At 39.2% G+C, this 20,018-nt stretch overlaps 2 protein-coding genes and 1 long non-coding RNA gene across 5 annotated transcripts in view; 2 read left to right on the top strand and 1 right to left on the bottom strand.

Annotated features, from left to right (window-relative positions):
- The window catches only part of kirrel1a (kirre like nephrin family adhesion molecule 1a), a 28,802-nt gene extending 17,123 nt beyond the window's left edge, over positions 1 to 11,679 (top strand). The window contains exons 6-15 of the mRNA XM_083542165.1: positions 17 to 122; positions 761 to 909; positions 1,283 to 1,410; positions 2,207 to 2,333; positions 2,645 to 2,745; positions 4,632 to 4,848; positions 5,705 to 5,812; positions 5,990 to 6,117; positions 7,151 to 7,228; positions 7,707 to 11,679. Of these exons, the coding sequence (XP_083398291.1) occupies positions 17 to 122; positions 761 to 909; positions 1,283 to 1,410; positions 2,207 to 2,333; positions 2,645 to 2,745; positions 4,632 to 4,848; positions 5,705 to 5,812; positions 5,990 to 6,117; positions 7,151 to 7,228; positions 7,707 to 8,312 (1,748 nt within the window). The 3' untranslated portion in view covers positions 8,313 to 11,679. The remainder of the gene's footprint in view (positions 1 to 16; positions 123 to 760; positions 910 to 1,282; positions 1,411 to 2,206; positions 2,334 to 2,644; positions 2,746 to 4,631; positions 4,849 to 5,704; positions 5,813 to 5,989; positions 6,118 to 7,150; positions 7,229 to 7,706) is intronic.
- Positions 11,680 to 12,297: 618 nt separating this feature from the next.
- ndufs2 (NADH:ubiquinone oxidoreductase core subunit S2) overlaps positions 12,298 to 20,018 on the bottom strand; it is a 190,846-nt gene continuing 183,125 nt past the window's right edge. For 2 of the 3 annotated variants that reach the window (XM_083542207.1, XM_083542206.1), the window contains exons 6-14: positions 18,884 to 18,958; positions 18,702 to 18,779; positions 18,497 to 18,582; positions 18,273 to 18,392; positions 18,003 to 18,132; positions 16,021 to 16,116; positions 13,757 to 13,840; positions 13,477 to 13,534; positions 12,298 to 12,477 (exon numbers count right to left, since the gene is read on the bottom strand). In XM_083542207.1, the coding sequence (XP_083398333.1) occupies positions 12,440 to 12,477; positions 13,477 to 13,534; positions 13,757 to 13,840; positions 16,021 to 16,116; positions 18,003 to 18,132; positions 18,273 to 18,392; positions 18,497 to 18,582; positions 18,702 to 18,779; positions 18,884 to 18,958 (765 nt within the window). In that variant the 3' untranslated portion in view covers positions 12,298 to 12,439. Of the gene's footprint in view, positions 12,478 to 13,476; positions 13,535 to 13,756; positions 13,841 to 16,020; positions 16,608 to 17,807; positions 18,133 to 18,272; positions 18,393 to 18,496; positions 18,583 to 18,701; positions 18,780 to 18,883; positions 18,959 to 20,018 lie in introns of all 3 variants that reach the window. The other variant, XR_014533779.1, reaches the window with a different exon arrangement.
- On the top strand, positions 13,851 to 17,934 carry LOC310726534. Its single transcript, XR_014533783.1, has 3 exons — positions 13,851 to 15,153; positions 15,536 to 16,604; positions 17,800 to 17,934. It is a non-coding gene; the product is annotated as an uncharacterized lncRNA (long non-coding RNA).

The raw sequence follows: 20,018 nt of genomic DNA, 5'->3' as shown, positions 1-20,018 counted from the left end.
TATATGATGTGAACAGATCCTCCTGTGGTGGTGTTGTCTATTGAACCACGTTCTGTGCTGGAAGGAGAGAGAGTGACGTTCACCTGCCAAGCCACTGCCAACCCCCAAGTTATGGGTTACAAGTATGTGTGTCTCTAGCTCACCTGCCACCTCCTATTAACAGTTCAGCTCACAAATATCACTGTATGTATATTGATACTTTTGAAAAATTATTCCGGATTCAGGAATACAGTGGGTTTTGAAAAAATAGGTGTAAATTAATCAGTTATAGTATGAGTGCTGATGATTGGTGAGTTTTATGTTCCTGCATTGCACTGTGTGTTTTGGTTTTGGTAGGTTTTTTTGCCTGATTTAAATGATACAGTCATTCAGTTTGAATTCTTTTGATATTTGTATTATATGATCAGCTATTTGTGCCCTCTTGCTAAAGTCTCAAGGAAATTGCACATAATTACGCAACAATGTCCAAACTGTGATGCGTTCACCTGAAAGATGTTTTTTGTTGTAAAATAGAATGGGGAGAATGTCTAAATCTGAAATATCAGACTTATTTGTAATTGAGGAACTTATTAGCAGGCAGTGCAAGGTGCAAGACAGTATGACAGGAATCAAGGCAAAATGTATTCCGAAATAGAAAAGCACACAGTATTCCTTGGGTAATAAATATGAATAAAAAGGCTATTTCACTGACTTACATTTAGCACATTTCTTTATGTTTTTCAATGTTTTCTTCATTTTCTCACACTTTTCTCTCTACCAGATGGGCTAAGGGCGGTGTGGAGCTCCTGGGTGCGAGAGAGAGCGTGTTCGTCACTAAAGCTGACCACTCTTTTTTCACTGAGCCTGTTTCTTGCCTAGTGTTCAATGCTGTGGGGGGCACCAACGTCAGCATACTGGTGGACGTCCACTGTAAGAAGCAGTTTGTAAACCTTCTAATTATTTAATTTACAGCCATTACATATTTAAGGGGTGACGTGAATTAGCGTAACAAACGAATTAGTTGAAGACATCAACAATCAGGTGGTATGATAGCTTTATCTATTAAAAGTGTTTTTTACTTCTTGTGTTTTTTGCAGAAAATCAAAATTCCAGAAAATATACTTTTACCTAAATGAGAGGTTGCAAAATATTTTTTGTCCTTAACACGTTCCTTGTGCCAGGAACAGCTTTACCTCAAACAGCTGCCACCGAATGAAGCTTTTTTACATATGTTCATAAGCAATGCAAAAGAACTATAACATCAATAAGTAGTGTCTACAATTTTCTTTTTCTTTCTTTAAAGTTGGTCCTATATTGGTGGTAGAGCCAAAGCCAGTGACAGTGGACATGGACACAGATGTCACATTAAACTGTAAGTGGGCAGGCAACCCCCCTCTCACCCTCACATGGACAAAGAAGGGGTCCAGTATGGTAAGCAATCTGATCTAGACTACTCTGAATACGACAGATTTCCTATCTTTCTTTGTCATCTGCCGCTTTTCTATTTAGACACTTATAGACAACTCAATCCTCTTTATTTTCATACCCTTGGGAAATATATTTCTATTTAAATTTCTTTGCTGCGAAAACTACTATTTTAGCAAACGAAATATAGTTAAACATAGTTACACTGATATAGTTTTTCCTTCTGTTACAGTACAGCAGACCAATTAAAAAATTCATAATCCAAGACGTTTTGTGAATTGAAGCTTAATATTCTCTTATTCCATAGGCAGATCATTTTTGCTTCTTGGCATAATTCAGTAAAATGATCTGCCAACAGTATCTCCATTGTAATTCAGGCTTGGAATTAGTAATAATCAGAGGAGACAAAATAGTCTAAATAATAACCTAATATTTTATTATAATCTTACATTTGTTCTATGATGATCTTATAAAAAGATATGCTAGACAAATGTGATTGTATTCAAGAAATTTTCACTTGCGAAGATGTAATTTTTTCTCATGCCTTGTCACATTCAACTCATTCTCTTTCACACTCGAAAGTCGGTTCTTTCCATCTGACAAGAATCGCTGCTTACTGGTGTGGTGCAACATAAAATCTACACTCTCACCCTCCTGTGCTTCCCATTATGTTTTGTTTTTTTTTTAGTTACTGACTCAGAAGTTTCATGTTGCTAGGGGTTGCAAATGTGTTTACAGCATACTTTTACTGTAATTACATTTATTTTCCCAACATATAACCCTGTCCTCTGTCGTCTTCTAGGTGCTGAGCAACAATAACCAGCTGTATTTAAAGTCAGTGAGTCAGGCTGATGCTGGCCAATATGTGTGTAAGGCCATAGTGCCCAGGATCGGCGTGGGAGAAACCGAGGTCACTCTCACTGTCAATGGTCAGTAAATAGGAATCTGAAAACATCTCAGCATGCATAAATAATTTGATAGCAGATATTATAGCCTATCAGCCTCATATACATGATTAGAAATAAATGAATATTAAATAAGAAGCAGTAAGATGCTTGTGCTGGTTGTTTTTTTCTCATGATTAGAGATACTGTTCTGTAATACGCTACTCTATGAAGTGCTTATATACCAATTCACAGAGACTTAACTTAAGGTTAAGATGCTGAATTACAGTAATTATGCCATTTAGTTTTAAGGTTTGCCCAAAAGCACAAAATAAGCAAGGCTTCTCTCTGTACAGGTCCTCCCATTATATCCAGTGAGCCAGTCCAGTATGCAGTCAGAGGAGAGAAAGGCGAGGTCAAGTGTTACATCGCCAGCACTCCTCCACCAGACAAGATTGTAAGTGTCTGCTTAAATAGCATTTTAATAGCTAGTTAATGGAGAATGTAGACGTTGAGAAGCTACTGTGTAAATCCTGTATCTTATTCTATAAGTTGGAACTTCCACTAAGCTTCAGATTTTTTAATATAACCATTTTGAATATTGCCTACAACCCCGTTCATTTGGTCATGAAGTTTCAACACGAAATAGCGCAACATGTCTTAGGGTTGGCGAAAAACCTTTCATTATTATCATTATTAATTTTTTTATATTGTGTATTTGGAGCCAACATGGCTGGATGTTACAAATAGTATTAATAGTTCCAGAAGTCCATGTAACCAACATTAATAATTTGCGAATATCAGACCTCAACAAACAAACCAAGCTTTTACTCTCCACATAGTTGACTTAACTATAACTCAGCACTATCCATTTAAAGCTCTTTTCTGTCTGAATGACTGTAATGTAGAATGACTGGCAGCCAAAACTCTAATGCAGCTCTGAATAGAAATGTATGAAATATGAAACAAAGGAGCTGAGTATTTGTTTCATCATTTCTGGTCTGTGTAGCACTGGATTGTGCAGTAAATGGAGCCTCATTGTAAACATGTGGAGTTATGCATTTTTTAAACATGTTCATAGTTCACTATGAATAATACAGCGCCAGGCGGGCAGAGTTTTAAGAACTGTTTTCTCGCCATTTTCTAAGCCCTTTGTTTCAGCATGGAAAAGCTCTTTAGGTAATGGAGGTGCATGTGTGTGAAGGACAGGTATGTGACTGTGAGAGGTTGTTATATGGGAATATGGATATTTTAAGAATAGATAAAAAAAAAAAGGAAATTATATTAACAGGGTTCACACTCAAAAGAAATATACAGAAGTTCTAAGAGGCCATGCATTCTAATATTTTTCCTTTCTTGCTTTCTCGTAATCACGAAATTTCCATCAACTGCTGTGAGGTTATTGAAATTCTCCACAATTAAACCAACACAGATATACATATACATAGATATTTAGGCCTTGTTCTGTGAATTGTTAAAAACAATCTGGCTTTTGAAGATTCTTAAGGGTGTGTAAGGCTCATACAACAAAAACAAAAAAAATTATTTTGAAATCTGAAATTAAGGTGTAATACGGTTGCAGGGAGAAGAGGTGGAGAAGGTGGAGGAGTTCAGGTACCTAGGGTTTAACAGTGCAAAGTAATGGAGAGTGTGTTAGAGAAGAGAAGTAAAGAGTGCAGGCAGGGTGGAGTGGGTGGAGAAGATTGATAGCAGGAGTGATTTGTGATAGAAGAGTATCTGTAAGAGTGAAAGGGAAAGTTTATAGGTCTGTGGTGAGACCTGTGATGTTGTATGGATTAGAGACAGTGGCATTGAGTAAAAGACAGGAGGTGGAGCTGGAGGTAGCAGAGCTGAAGATGTTGAGGTTTTTGTTGGGGGTGATGAGGACAGACATGATTAGAAATTAGTTTATCAGAGGGACAGCACATGTGGGACGTTTTGAAGACAAGGTGAGGGAGGCGAGATTGAGATGGTTTGGACATGTGCAGAGGAGGGACATGGGGTATATCAGTAGGAGAATGCTGAGGATGGAGGAAAGAGGAGGAAGAGGAAGACCAAGGAGGAGGTTTATGGATGTGGTGAGGGAAGACATGCAGGTGGTTGGTGTGAAAGAGGCAGATGTAGAGGACAGGGGGGTGTGGAGACTGATGATCCACTGTGGCGACCCCTAATGGGAGAAGCCGAAAGAAGAAGAAGAAGATTCGCTTTAGTAAGGTTGTTTTTGGTCTTTGATGGATGCCTTATGACATTATATTTTAGACACATAACTAAGTATATAATTATTGATTAGCTTTGTTCAAACAAAAACAAAAAAGTAACTTTTAATTTCTGTGTTCATCTCAGGTGTGGGCGTGGAAGGAAAACGTGTGGGACAAAGAGAAGGGAACTTTACCAGAACGCTACACGGTGGAGCAAAGTAAGCCGTCCTCTGATGGAGGAGCGGTGCTGTTTACTCTCACCATTAACAACGTCATGGAATCCGACTTCCAGTCCACCTACAACTGCACAGCCTGGAACATGTTCGGCTCAGGAACCATGATCATCAATCTGATGGAGACTGGTAAGAATAAATGCATTTTTTTTTTTAAACTGTGCACTTATAAGAACTTGGAGAGATATTTCCTTGTGTCTGTAAAGATCATAAAGGCTCCACATGTGGGAAAAAAAGATATACATTTAAAAAGAATAAAAATATACTTTGCAAACAAAAAGTTTTTTTTTAGTCATAGATACCAGTCTGTGTTATCTGTAATAAAACTAAACTAATCATACAGCAAAGAAAGTGTATCTAACTGTGAGATGATTACTGCTGACTTGTACTATCTTTGCTAACTTGTGCGTTCTTTCTAATGAAGACTTATATAAATAGCGCCACCTAGTGGAAATAACAATGAATGAAGTTTGCACATGGATTTAAGAAAACTGAATTGATTACACTTTACCTTTGTTGCTCTTCCTGAATTAAGGAAAACAGTGGCTTAATAATATTCATCAATTAGAAATTAATAGAACAATTTTTAATTTTTTTGAAGGTGTAATATATTTTAAAGAGGTTCCCTGGTGGTCTGGTGGTTAGGATGCGGCACTCTCACCGCTGCGGCTCGGGTTCGATCCCCGGTCAGGGAACCAACCCCAGCAACTCTCAGTGCCGGTCCCAAGCCCGGATAAATAGAGAGGGTTGCGTTAGGAAGGGCATCCAGCATAAAAACATGTGCCAAATCAAACATGCGGGTGGTCCACTGTGGCGACCCCTAATGGGAGAAGCCGAAAGAAGTTTAATATATTTTAAAGATTTGGACAATTATTTTAAATAATACGATAACGACTCCTATGTGCATTAGGCAGTTACCAATATCCAGCTCCTGTTCACTCGACGAGGTTGAACCCAAACCCGATCTCTCATTTCTCTCATACAGAAATTGTTCCAGTGGGTATCATTGTTGGCAGCACTGTAGGCTGCTCCATACTGCTACTGCTCTGTCTGCTTGCATTAGTACTGTTCCTATATCGCCAACGGAAAGGAAGTAAGAAAACACACACAGACAATTTTACCGCCTTAATGAAATGATTAGTTGCTGCACTAATAGTTGTAATAGTGTTCAAGTGTGTATCAATATAGTCATGTATTTCTTCTACAACCCACAGACAAACTGTGGCTGCATAAAGAACTGCATAAAATTGTGTGTCCGGTTCGTTTGCAGGTCGCCGTGGGGTCACACTCGGTAAACCTGACATCAAGGTTGAGACGATAAATAAAGAAACCCACAGCTTAGAGGAAGACTCAGCCAGCGTCTCCACAGCAAGTCGCATGGTCAAGGCTATGTACTCGGTGAGTTAAATATGCAAGGGTGTCTTAAATATTTGAATGGTAAATTTTGAGTATTAGTTAAAAACTAGCATGAAATCTGGATACCTAACATCCCTAACGCCGTCTGCGAGGAGGTTCCTCAATGCTTCGCTCACAGCATGGTTGGTGCACTCATATTAAGGTTATCTCTCTCACTACTGTAAGCAGTCAGTCAACTATTTTTCCATATCAGTACAATCTGACCAGTTTGTCTTGCTATATCTCATTCAGCTGTGTGTCTCAGTGGTTGAGCTTCGAAATGTGAACAGGAAATTAAACATTTAGGTTTGATGAATCGATAATTGCAGCGGCAATAGAAACTCTGTCGCTCTTGTCTGTATGCAAGCTGGCCTCTAGTGCTGTCAGCAGTAGTGTACTTTGCTAAAATTGAAGAACCAACACACATTCATCCACGAACATAAGTCACAGAGGCAGCCCAAGTGTCCCATCATATACAGGGATGTGTCTCTGGGGTGTACTGACAGGAAATTCTGAGAGGGATGTTACAACCTGCAGTAATGTGGCATTTAACCTTATGCCTTATGGGATATGATTTTGCAAGAATTTATGAATTTACACAACAACTTTCTCAATTCCTTTATGTATAAATACATTATAAATGTGATTTGTGGTTTCTTTTTTCTACCAGTGCAACATTAATACTAGGATACTAAAAAACCTTTGGTCATTATGTTGCATCTGAAACAACCCGTTTGGATCATTATTCACGGTGATGACCATTAACACGTCACCTGGAACCCCCCCTTCACACTAAAGTGCACTTCAACAGTCACCGCGCCTTACCCCCTGTATTTCATCTAAAGTTTCCTTCTCGGAAAACTGAATTTAATCTTCTTCTCTTTCTCAACCTCCCTTTCTTTCTGTTTTATCTTCGTCCTCCTTTTTCTCTTAACCCGTTTTCACCCCTCTTGTGTTACTTCTGCCCTCCCCCTTGGTTGGTTTGTCGTTTATTGTTTAGTTTTTGCCCTCTGTGACCCTCTCTCCCTCCTCTCAGCCTTTTAAAGATGACATTGATCTCAAACCAGACCTACGCAGTGACACCTTGGACACACGTCAGGACTATGAGATCAAGGTAAACGAGACACACACACACACACACACACACACACACACACACACACACACACATGTGCAGCTGCTTTTAAATGTATTATGTATTTATCATCGTGTGTTATATTGTATGAGTACTATAATTATTTACAACATAGGTATTAAATAAAATAAACAGGATTTTTTTTTTGGCAACAGCAAAACTTGAAAAAGGTGCAGTGTGATTTGATAAAAATCTTATCATCATCTTTGCCAGATGTAATAAATGGTTTTATTGTGGTAATAAAACTAAAAAACTGTTTTGTTTGTTAATTTGCCATTTCTGGATTGTTGCCATTTGGCAAATACCCAAGGTAAAAAAAAAAATTTTTTGTCGTTTTTTTTTTTCCTTTTTTTTTTTAGAAGAAGAAACCACAGGGGATACAAATGTTTACACCCACAGAATCTGCACTCATGTGTTTTTTCTTTGCACACTTAGTGTTTTTTCTCTTACCCGACAGGACCCGACAAACGGCTACTACAATGTGCGAGCCTCCACCCATGATGAAGGCCGTCCTGCCTCTCGCTCCATGCACTACTCTGACTATCGCACCTCTACTGCCCCCGGTGGTGCTGCAACTGTTAGCGGTAGCTCAGGCAACGGAGCAACGGCAGGTCCTGGAACACCTAGCAGCTTGGCTCCTGGGTCACGAGCCGGCTGCTACGACCCTCGACCTCCTTCCAGACTCAGCTATGCCCAGTTTAACACCTTCAGCAGACCAAGTCAGTCTCAGCAGCCTCCGCCCAGCTCCGGGCCTCAGACAGGCGACTTTCCAGCTGAATGTAGTCTCCTAGATTCAGCACCACAGTTACCATATGAGAACTACAGCTACCCTTCGCATTACCCAACGTATCGCCTCGGCTTTGCTCCTCCCAGCCTCGCTCCATTAGAAAGCGGCGCAGCGTACGAGATTTACGGCGTGGGGCCGGGTGTAAGCGTCGGAGGCAGTGCTGCGACCCCGGAGAGTGGACTCGGGAAGTACGGTAGCTCCACGCGCTTTTCCTACACCTCGCAGCATTCCGACTATTCCCACCGACACACGCAGAGGATGCAGACGCACGTGTGAAGGAGGAGCCGGACCCCAAGCCGCGCTGCTCTTCCTGACTTCAGCACACATACTCGACCACATGCACACAAACATACACAGGAGGAAATTATAAAGAAAGGACAAATGGGTGGTAGGAATCAGATCAGAAAGCACAGAAGAGAGAGCGGGAGGGAAATTTAGAGGTGGAGGAAATTCTCTCAGCTTTTTCTGCGTATTTTCTCGGCTCAAGGAGCCGATAGCGAAAATCACAATCAAGATGAAAAATAGTAGCATTAATGAAAGATCTAGGATCGTCAAAATGCCAAACAGTATTGGTGTGAATATCTTGGAGTAAACATGGCCACAGACACATCTTGATGAGAACTGCTGGAAGCTTCTGTGTTTGTCTGTGACACTAATACCACATGGCAGCAGTGGTCATTAAAGTCTTTTGTAAAGAAAAGAAAAAGAAAACAAGAAAAAGAAAAAAAAAAATTTAATGGCTTCTTCAACTCGTCTCCATACCTTTACAAGGCAAATATCAGAAAGCAATATAATGGCAATTACACCTACTAGACTGGCAGTGGTTCAATGATGATTCATATACAGTTAATTCCTTATAACCAGCCATGAGCAAAGCACCAAACAAGACACTACATGACCATGTTTTCTTAGCTACCAAAGCATTAGGGGTGTAACGATAAAACATGTCGTAATGCATCGAGCGATACAAGGCTCTCATTTTGATATGTCTGCGGGTGCGCAATACTGAGGTATAATCAACATGTAAACTCCGTCAAACCCACACACTTTCACCTAAAACATCTGCGTCTTTATCGCAAATCAGTTAACAAGCAGTTTCTTACACTGAGTACAGCAGCAACAGCAATCTGGGTTCTATTTTGATTAAATACATCACACCATCATGTTGTAATTTAAATATTATACCTTTTGTAACATTTTATTGAACAAAGAAAAAAATGTAAAACACGACTTTAGACATTTTTCACCGTGAAATCGTGTCTGATTGGAACTCTGCATGTCGTTACACCCCTACAAAAGTACTTGCGATCAATTGGAAACTAGGTGACGAAAGGCAGATACACTCACCTGCTTTACCTGTTCGTTAGTATCTAGTCGTTATTCTAGATCGCTAAGCTACCTCATAAAGCGGGCGACAAGCCCTCTCAATTATAGGAACGAATAAAATAAAGCGTACAGTATGTTTCACCAACCTTTTCTTACAGAGTTGTCAAAATGCTATCATTCAAAATATTGAAGTTGCAACTCATATCAGTGAATTAAAGCACTTTGGAACCTTTTTTTTCTTTTGGCATAAAAATAGGAAGGAAAAGAGACCAGTTTAGGAAGCCATCACCCATGGTCAAGGACAGCTATGTTCTTTTTCTTTCACTCATTCTCTCTCTTTTTCTTCTTTTTTCATGATGGGACAAACAATTGGTATTTAGTGGAATGCACAAAGGGGACATCATAGTGAAAAACATATATATATAATTTTTTTTCCCATAGTGTTTTGACATGGTGATTAGTTGATCATTAAGCACATACAGTATGGCTGCATATACTTACACACACACACACACACACTACACACACCCACACACATTATATATATATATATATGTGTGTGTGTGTGTGTGTCTATATATATTTGTATGTATATGTCTGAATTCCCCACTCGTTTCCATGGTGCTTTGTAGTGGGGGTCATTGTTTGCACTGCATTCCAGTATTCTAGCATAGATAATTACTCTTATAATCTACCTGTAATCTCTCATTTGCACACTAGGCTAGAGTGTTTGGACTAGTCCCAAAAATACCGAATTATTTTTGTTTTTTCATATTTTCTGTAAAAGAATTGTGGACCAAAGGTTCATCGTTTCGAGTGTCAGTCTTTATTTAGGTGATATTCACCTCAACAAACAAAAAGGAAATATGCAGATTTGTTTGTGTTTGTTGTTTCTGGACTCAGTAATAATGGTGACCAAAAACATGGCGTTTTAAAGGGTATGGGGCTGCAAAAAAGTACGACCCAGCCTTAGGTACACATACTGATCTTAGATCAGGCTGCTATGCTGTCACCTTATAAGACATCATGAAAAAAGTGGAGCAGATCTTGTTTATTCTTGGATGGATTTTTTATTTTTTTTGGGTTCCCAGGGTCTTTACCAGAGAGCAGAATGTTTATACATATATAAATGTATATTACAATATGAGGTTTACTGAAACCTAATACATCGGGGACTGTTGCCACACACAATATCACAAAGACACACCTGCTATTTGTGCCAAACACAGACGCCTAAGTTCGGAGGAAGCATCTTTCTTTTTTTTTTGACTAGTAAAACTCAGACTTGATTTATGGATATGAAAGCAGACAGGGTTTTCTGGATGTAAACATCATGATCATGTCCATTGTGGAAGATGAAGACAATCCGTCTGGTAATAGGTTCTTTATCACAGAACAGTTGTCGTCTGAGTTTCGATGCCTTTCGATTGAAGGAGTCTTGTAAATATTTTCTCACGTGTTACTCCTATTTCAAGTATTATTTTATATCATTCAGTGTGATGCACTCTTTAAATGCAGTATTGTTACAGTATCTACGGTGCAAGAGAAAATTGGCAGAAGGACTAAGGTTCGGCAGTGGATTTTGAAGATTTTACGACCGGTTGTAAAGAAAAAAGAAGAATAATGAGCTGTGTTCATCATTACTTGGCTGAAATCCAGTGTGGTGCCAAAAAGCATTCAGCAGAACGAGATGCTCATCATCAACAGATAGCACCTTTATATTTACCTGTGCTGCCCATTAGTATGTCCTTATGGTACAGTTGGTTCAATTGACTTTGAGAAAGACGGGTTTGGGAAGTCATGACCTAATCTGCATTTGAGGACATGGTCTTCCTCCAACTTCCATCGCAAACGACTGAACCGCCATGAGGACTTCAAAGAGGGATTTATGAGTGTTGATTTAAAAAAAAAAAAAAAAAAAAAAAAAAAAGAGTGGCCTTAGGAAAATATGACTTTTATAATCCAACACTTTATATGCCAATTTAAGGCTGGAGGAGAATGATGTGCGAGTGTGTGTGTGTGAGAGACTGAGTGTGTCTCTTTGTGTACAAATATCTTTATGTAATCCTTTACTTCCCTAAAGTTCCTGCTCCAATACTTTTATTCTGCTGGTAGGACTGTATCCTGTATACTTGTGTCTTAGAAAGCAAATGTTGACCTTACTGTACTGTTCTTCATAGTTGAAGCATTCTACAGACGTACAACAGAAGTTAATGAGTTTTCTTTTATTTCATTATCTTTTTTTCCCAATATATTTTTAAAAATGTTATGTAATTATTTTTTCACAGTATATCAAATAAAAGCACTGTTTTTATAAGAGGTGAGGAGAGATGTTTTATATCTGTGCTAAGTGATTTGTATCTTGGGTCACCTTTACTTTTATTTTTGACAGCAGCACTGAGTGACTCATCCTAATGTGGAAATAGTAGAGAGGAATAATTGATTACAGAGACACAGTTACATGTAACTTATAGCCGTGTTTGGACAGAGATCATATTTAGATTTTTGCACTGAATGAAATGGACATGATTAAAGTGTAACGCAGTGCACCTGAAAATTACATTCATCACATTTTAATTTTAAAAACACACCTCACAGACAGTATAACGTGACACGAGAGCCATGCGATGACCCTTTTACAAGCATTACAAAGACGTTTACGTTGCATCGTATAGCCAACTGCAATGCACCGACATGTTCGTGTTAGCGGTGGAGAACATTCACTTCTGTCACACGTTCACATTTACATCCTGCCGTATTCGTGTGCATTTAGAAACAAATGTTTGTTTCTTCTCCTAAGTGTGATTACTCTTGTATCTGGACCAGAAGTTTCAAAGAAGTAAGAGATTTTTACTTCACTGGACCTCCATAAATTTTATATTTTTAAAAAAGTCTGTTTCAACAAATAATACAGAAATTAAAAAACAGCAACAGACACGGACATAAAATATTTATTCCGTTTAATAGGTTTTTATACATGGAGAAGTTCGAGTCAAGTTGTCCATCAAATACACATTACTAGAGTGACATTGAAAGACAAAACAGATGTACGCCAAAAGAACAGACATTGTGATGCTTTAACGGTCCACCTCACCAAACACAATGTCCTGAGTTCCTAAACAGGAAATGCAACAAAAAAAACTTTAGTTCAGCCAATGATATATACAGAAATGGGTGAATATTCAAATATCATAAGAAAAGAAACATCAAATTAAGTAATGTTTAAGATTTTATTTTTTTTTTGCATAATGCTACATTCTAAATATTTGCCAAAAGGAAAGGTAAAAGACCATTGCTCTCAGTTACAAAAAGAAATAATTAATTAAAAAAAATTTTTTTTACACATAATTACAAGCTTTTAGCTCTTTGTGCTTAAACCCCAAGCAATCTGATCTATGAGGAAGTGTGTGGGGGGACTGATATGCCCCCTTTTGTGGCAAGCAGATTGCCATTCCAGCAGCAACCCTGTGATGTCCCTCTCTGCCTGCTAACATTTGGAAGAGAACTACCCATCTAGCACTTAAGGTAGGGACACACCAAACCAACACCAAAGAATCAGCTCTGAGGAAAGCCGACTGTGGCGCCACCTGCATCGGTGCAAAAAATGTTGCACTAGAACACACCGGACAGATTACAGCAGATGGCCAACTATTGTGTACGTTCCGTACTTGTGTGAGAGAACATAACTCTCCCATACCAGCAGGTGGCAGTAGTCATTCAAACAGGAAAACCGCAAGGACTAGAACCGTAAATATCAATACTAACGGGTTCGTGTAGCTTTTTGCTAAGTAGCAAGAATGACTTGAGTGTCGGTGCATTCCCTCTTTTCTCGGTTATTGTTTGCTTTCGTCCGTTTTTTTTGTCCAGTTCCATTTATTTGTGTGTATAAATTCGCTACGCTGAATAACCAATCGGAGATTCTCTTTCCTGCCGCCAAAACCTGCTAACTAGTGCACTGATTGGAGAGGATTGTGGTGTTCAATTATTGTGATTACTGCCTCTAAGGTATTCAGATAGCGTAAGCATCACCACTGGGTACTAATGCATCATAAACAAGTAACTGTTTTGTTGTTAAATTAAAAAAATAAATAGAAAAAAAATATATATATTTTACCAATGATTGCCACCACGTCGGCAAGCATGTGTCCTTTTGACATTTTGTCCAAACCAGCCTAAAGAAAAAACGAGACAAAACCAACAAATGTGTAATTACAGCAAAACAAATACTGCAGTTTAAATGTGAATAAGGAATATAGCAGTAATATGTAGCTAGTTTTTCATTAAGGTCTAAGAGAGCGCCATAATGCTAAATTATAAAAAATAAAAATCTGTCTAATGTAAGATAAAAATACAGTAATGTTTACAGTCATGAATAAAAAGGGAGCAGAGTTTACCAAGTGAGCAAAGCCTGGAGCTTTGATTTTGCAGCGATAGGGCCTGCTGGAGCCATCAGAGACCAAATACACTCCAAACTCCCCCTGTCAAAAACAAAAACAACTTCAAATAGTACCAGTATAATATTAAAAGAAATATGTATTTAATAATTTATAATGAAACATTATATTCAAATAACTAAAGCCCATTATGTGGAGCAGTCACACAGAACCCAAGACAACCCCCCCAAGTAAGGGTCAATAAATCCCACAGCCCTGCACACAATAAATTCAGGGGACTATTGATAGCTTTTGAAGCCCTTTGAATACATGCTTCATCATTTTGAAGGTTGCAACCTACATTTTCTTTCCCCTGTATTTCACTGCTAAAAGAACTTTTTTTTTTTCATTTTATTTGATTGTTTTTACATTTTCAGAACTTCACCTTTAAAACTTATTCAGGAATGTATTTCAAAGCAGCAGGTCTGTGGTTGCCATATCTATGAAACTGCCTCCTTCACCAAAACCAGCCAATATTTAGCCACTAAAAGTTCTAATGCTTTGCTAGTATAACTTTTCACGTGTGTGCATGGTGCAAAAAATTTGAGAGAAATGCAACACAGAAGGATGCAAAGTTTACATCATGTGGATTAAAACACTGGTTAAATTTTAAGTGCTTCTGCTCCGTGTGACAAAGAGATACACTTCCACTTAGAACTAGGGATCGACAATCTGTCAATAAATAAATAAATAAAACCCCACAAAAAAATAAATAATAAAAAATAAAAAAAATAAGGTTTTTTAGGCTGGACCATGATTAAAGATGTGATATTTTCCTTTTTTGCTGTTTTGACAATTTAATGAACAGAGCATCAGCACATTTCCGAACAAAATGTACACAGTTATTTTAAGTAGTAATGGGGTTCATTCATTTTTAGTAGCTACGCAACAACCACTAGTATTAAATCCTTGGCCAGGGACAATGTTAATGTTGAACTTTTCTGACTGTACTGCTGCTCATGTGCTCTCCGTGTTATCTGCATTTCAGCACACGTGTGTTATTCATTAATTACATGTTTTCTTTCTTAAAAACAAGAACAGCATGGTTTTGTCTATTGTGTAAAATCCAGCATCATTATTGAATATATTTAATATACAGACGATCCCCACTTTACAATCATTCACTTTACGAACTTCTACGCTTGATGCGCACTGGACTCGGGCGAATAAATTTTTTTTTTTTTACTTAATACAAAATGTTGTATACAGTATTTCGATTAGTTTGAGTACATTTCATTGTTTTTTTGGATAGTTTTTTTGGCTCTTGCGTCAGTCGTTCGGAGTGTAACTCGTTCGTAAGGTGGGGAGCGTCTGTATTTAAATATATAAAAAAATGTTTGAATATTAAAATATTTTAGGTGGGGAGTGGTGGCTCCAGTGGTTAAGGCGCTGGGTTACCAATCGGAAGGTCGGGGGTTCAAGCCCCGGTATCGCCAAGCTGCCACTCTCGGGCCCTTGAGCAAGGCCCTTAACCCTCTATGCTCCAGGGGACCCTTACGAGAAAAATAAAACAAGGACCGTGACGTCGGAGCGACGTGGGGCCGCCTTCCCGTGGGCTCACCACCTGCAGGAGGGACCGTAAGGGACCGGTGCTGAGAGGATTGGGCAGCAGTCGAAGGCGGGGGCCTTGACAGCCCAATCCCTGGACACGGAGAAGTGTCTGGGGAATCTGCTTAGACTGCTGCCCCCGCGACCCGAATTACGGATAAGCGGGAGAAGATGAATGAATGAATATTTTAGGTATCATTTACTACGTGTAATCAGCCATAATATAAAGTTTGTTTGTGTGTCTGTCAATGAAGTTAGACTACTTGAGGTGTAATGTCTGAGTGTTTCCAACACAACGCAATTGTGTTTAGTATCAGGGTACATAAAAACTAGCTGTAAACACTGACTGCGGAGACTGATCACTTGCAAATAACCCTTATGTCTAGACCTGCATCACATGCATTACAACACCAGCCAGTTTTTTTATTATTATTTTTTTTTTCTAAAAAAGGACATTCTCTCTAAAAAAGTACTTGCTTTTCCTTCACTACTGTAAAAAGTTACTTCTTTTTCGTTAGGTGGAGAAAGCACTGGAAAAGATCTGTTTGCTATATAATGACTTCTTTCATAAGTATGAACAAATGCATTAAACTTAACTGAACCATCCAGCTTTTGCCCCCCCCTCCAGCTGCAGTAGTACCACAGAATAGCGAGGATATTACAGTACAGGAACTCACCTTTGGTGCTTCAACAGCTGTATATGTGGCTCCCGGGGGAACCTGGTAGCCCTCTGTGTAGAGCTTGAAATGGTGGATTAGGGATTCCATAGACGTCTACATATATATAAAATAAATAAATAATATTTTATATATATATATATAAAGCCACTCACTGGAATTAAATACAAACATCAAGCACACTACCAAAAATACAGAGATCAGAAACATGCATTGTAAAATCATTAAAATAAATATATCCACCGTGTACCAGGTTGTTTTAAAAAGTTTCGAAGCATGTCAAGCTCCTTCTGCTATTCGCGCTGGCTCATGCAATAGTGTCAAAACGGCAACCTTTGAGCCGGATCGTCGTCATCTCATGGAAGTGAGATAATTTGGATTGTTCTTAAACGATCATCATGCACAAGTTTCCGAATGTTTGACATTTTCAGGGGGTTCAGCTCGATAAAGGACTTCCTGATCACACATCTTCCAGTGACGTGGCACTCAAAACAACTCGAACGAATCATTGCAGCGGTGCCGTGGGTCGAACATGTCTGTGGCAGATTTGCCCAGTGTCATGCAGAATTTCACGATTGCTCTTTGTTCTGAATTGATTTCAGAAATGAATCTTCTTCTTCTTCTTTCGGCTGCTCCCATTAGGGGTCGCCACAGCGGATCATCCGTCTCCATAACACCCTGTCCTCTATATCTGCCTCTTTTACACCAACTACCTGCATGTCTTCCCTCACCACATCAATGAACCTCCTCCTTGGCCTTCCTCTTTTCCTCCTACCTGGTGGCTCCATCTTCAGCATTTTTCAACCAATATAATTCATGTCCCTTCTCTGCACATGTCCAAACCATCTCAATCTCGCCTCCCTCGCCTTGTCACCAAAACATCCTACATGTGCTGTCCCTCTAATAAACTCATTTCTAATCTTGTCCATCTTCGTCACTCCCAACGAAAACCTCAACATCTTCAGCTCTGCTACCTCCAGCTCCACCTCCTGTCTTTTACTCAATGCCACTGTCTCTAATCCATACAACATCGCAGGTCTCACCACAGTCCTATAAACTTTCCCTTTCATTCTTGCAGATACTCTTCTATCACAAATCACTCCTGTCACTCTTCTCCACCCACTCCACCCTGCCTGCACTCTTTTCTTTACTTCCCTAACACACTCTCCATTACTTTGCACTGTTGACCCCAGGTACCTGAACTCCTCCACCTTCTCCACCTCTTCTCCCTGCAACCGCATCACTCCACTGCCCTCCCTCTCATTCACACACATGTACTCTGTCTTACTCCTACTGACTTTCATTCCCCTTCTCTCCAGCGCATATCTCCACCTCTCCAGGCTCTTCTCAACCTGCTCTCTACTCTCACCACAAATCACAATATCATCTGCAAACATCATAGTCCAGGGAGACTCCTGTCTGACCTCGTCCGTCAACCTGTCCATCACCACTGCAAACAGGAAAGGGCTCAGGGCCGATCCTTGATGCAGTCCAACCTTCACCCTGAACCAGTCTGTCGTACCTACTGCACACTTTACTGCCGTCACACTGTCCTCATACATGTCCTGCACCAGCCTCACATACTCCTCTGACACACCTGACTTACTCATACAATACCACAACTCCTCTCTCGGCACCCTGTCGTACGCTTTCTCTAAATCCACAAATACACAATGCAGCTCCTTCTGTCCTTCTCTATACTTCTCCATCAACATCCTCAAAGCAAATAAGGCATCTGTGGTGCTCTTCCTCGGCATTAAACCATACTGTTGCTCACAGATGGTCACCTTCTCTCATGATTTCAGAAATGAATATTTTAAAGAAAACAAAGTGTGCGGAAAATCGATAAGCCTGCAATGTCGTCTCCAGACATGTTTGTTTGGTAAGAGACACATTTCTTGTTTAATTAGAGGCCTCAGAGTACCACAATTTCTATCATGTTATATCACGTAAAACTATTATACACGCATTCTTAAACCCACCTTCATCTCAGATCGCTTTGGTGGTGCGACTTTAGCATCGTCCACCTTGATTTCTCCTTCAGGCATTTTGTTTAGACACTGATTCATGATCCTTAAAGACTGCCTCATCTCCTCCACTCGACACAGATACCTGTGCAGACACAAACATTCTTGTTCATATTCTCTTCATTATGTTAGCGCGTGCCTGATGCATAAGCTTGCGTTACTAAATTACTAAATTCACATTTAAACATCAATCTACTTAACTTTAGGCATTAGGCAAGTGCTTACCTGTCATAGCAGTCCCCATTACTTCCAATAGGCACATCAAACTCCACTTCATCGTATTTGTCGTAGGGCTGAGATTTCCTCAAATCCCACTTAATACCAGAGCCCCTCAACATCACTCCACTAAAAAAGGGAGGAGAGGAATATATTAATGAAGTATTAAAAGTTCAAAAGTATAAAACAAAAGGAAAACTGCAAATCCGTAACGCTGCGTTTGTATTTGGTACCTGAAGCCGTAGTTAAGAGCATCTTCAGCTCCGATAACTCCAATATCAACAGTTCTGTTCTTCCAAATGCGGTTGTTTGTCAGCATCTACAAACGTTCCATCGACATTGACGGCATTCTTTTAAAAAAAAATTATCTACCAAGTTCACACTGACAGCCAATGAACTATCAGAGCAACTTTCTGTAAAACTGATTGATATTCATACCTCCTCCACCTCATCAATGCGTATTGAGAAGTTCTTACACCACTCATAAATATCGTCCATAAGTCCCAGGGGCAGATCCTACAACATGCACAGTAACCTGAAATCAGTTCAGCTCTCAAAATAATCACGCAGTTTGGTCTCTGAAAAGAGATGGAAAGGTTTTTAAAGTCCAGGGCACTGACCTGATGAACTCCTCCAGGTCGGACATAAGCAGCGTGCATTCTGGCTCCAGACACTCGCTCATAGAACTCAAACATCTGCAAGAAAGGAACAGGCAGGAAGTGTTAGAACCAGTGTTTAATACAGATCCAATCCTTTCTTTCCTGTTAGAAATCAGACCTCCGCAGAGCTGCAGATACTGTTGCCATTTGTAATTTTGACTTAATTTCTCACAATTCTGACTGTATTTCTCGCAAACATCCAACATTTCTGGTGCATCCACCATTACCTGTGTTGTTGGCCTGACGTTTGGCACAACAGAGGGGGTGACCCTGCCCGATTAACTTAAAAAAACTCGGAATTGTGAGAAATAAAGTCAGAATTGTAAGAAATGTAGTCAGAATTGCAAAGAAAAAACAAACTCAGAATTGAGTGAAAAATAAAGAAGTCTGAATTTAGCAAACTTTTTTTGAATGTGGCAGAAACAGGCTTCCATATGAATCTTCTCTTAGCCACCCCCCGTTCCGCCATTTCTTAATTTTGCATTATGTCTGTTTGTACCTGTCCAGAGCGCTCCAGATTTTAGCAGGGGTGCGTCAGTAATAATGGTCCGTGGGGAAACACGATGCTCCGTAATTAAATGGACTAAACGAAGTAAATAATTTGCCTTGATTATAATTTTTTTTATTCAAATTGCTCGAGTTATTCGAGTAAGTGTTTCCACCTTACAATGCATATTTCGTTTTTTTATTTTTTTTTGGTTTAAACTACATTTAAATAAGTCAAACAAGCTCATCACAAATGTGCCACTAAGCATAATGATTCGATCAGCCATATGATTTGAGCTGTTCTGTGTTGCTAAATGTTGTTAAATGTAATACACACTTCAAGGCTTGCATATTAAGCCATGAAGACATGACCACAAAAACCATGCACACTTTTCATCACCGCACCCTAAACAGTGAACATGTACACAGTTGTATATCAAACAGTTGCAAAGAAATCAGTGTCCTTCAAAAGATTTTATAAAAAAAAAAAATAATAAATCAATCAATCAATATTTGAACAGCTGCACTAGCAGTAAAAAAAATTAATAATAAAAATAATAATAAAAATAATAATAATAAAAAAAACAGCTAACTAAAACCACAGACTTCC

This window comes from Silurus aristotelis, assembly GCF_946808225.1.
Source record: "Silurus aristotelis genome assembly, chromosome: 5".
NCBI classification, from domain to species: Eukaryota; Metazoa; Chordata; class Actinopteri; order Siluriformes; family Siluridae; genus Silurus; species Silurus aristotelis.
The sequence above is the reverse complement of the archived record's forward strand: the minus strand, read 5'-3'. Positions and strand labels throughout refer to the sequence as shown.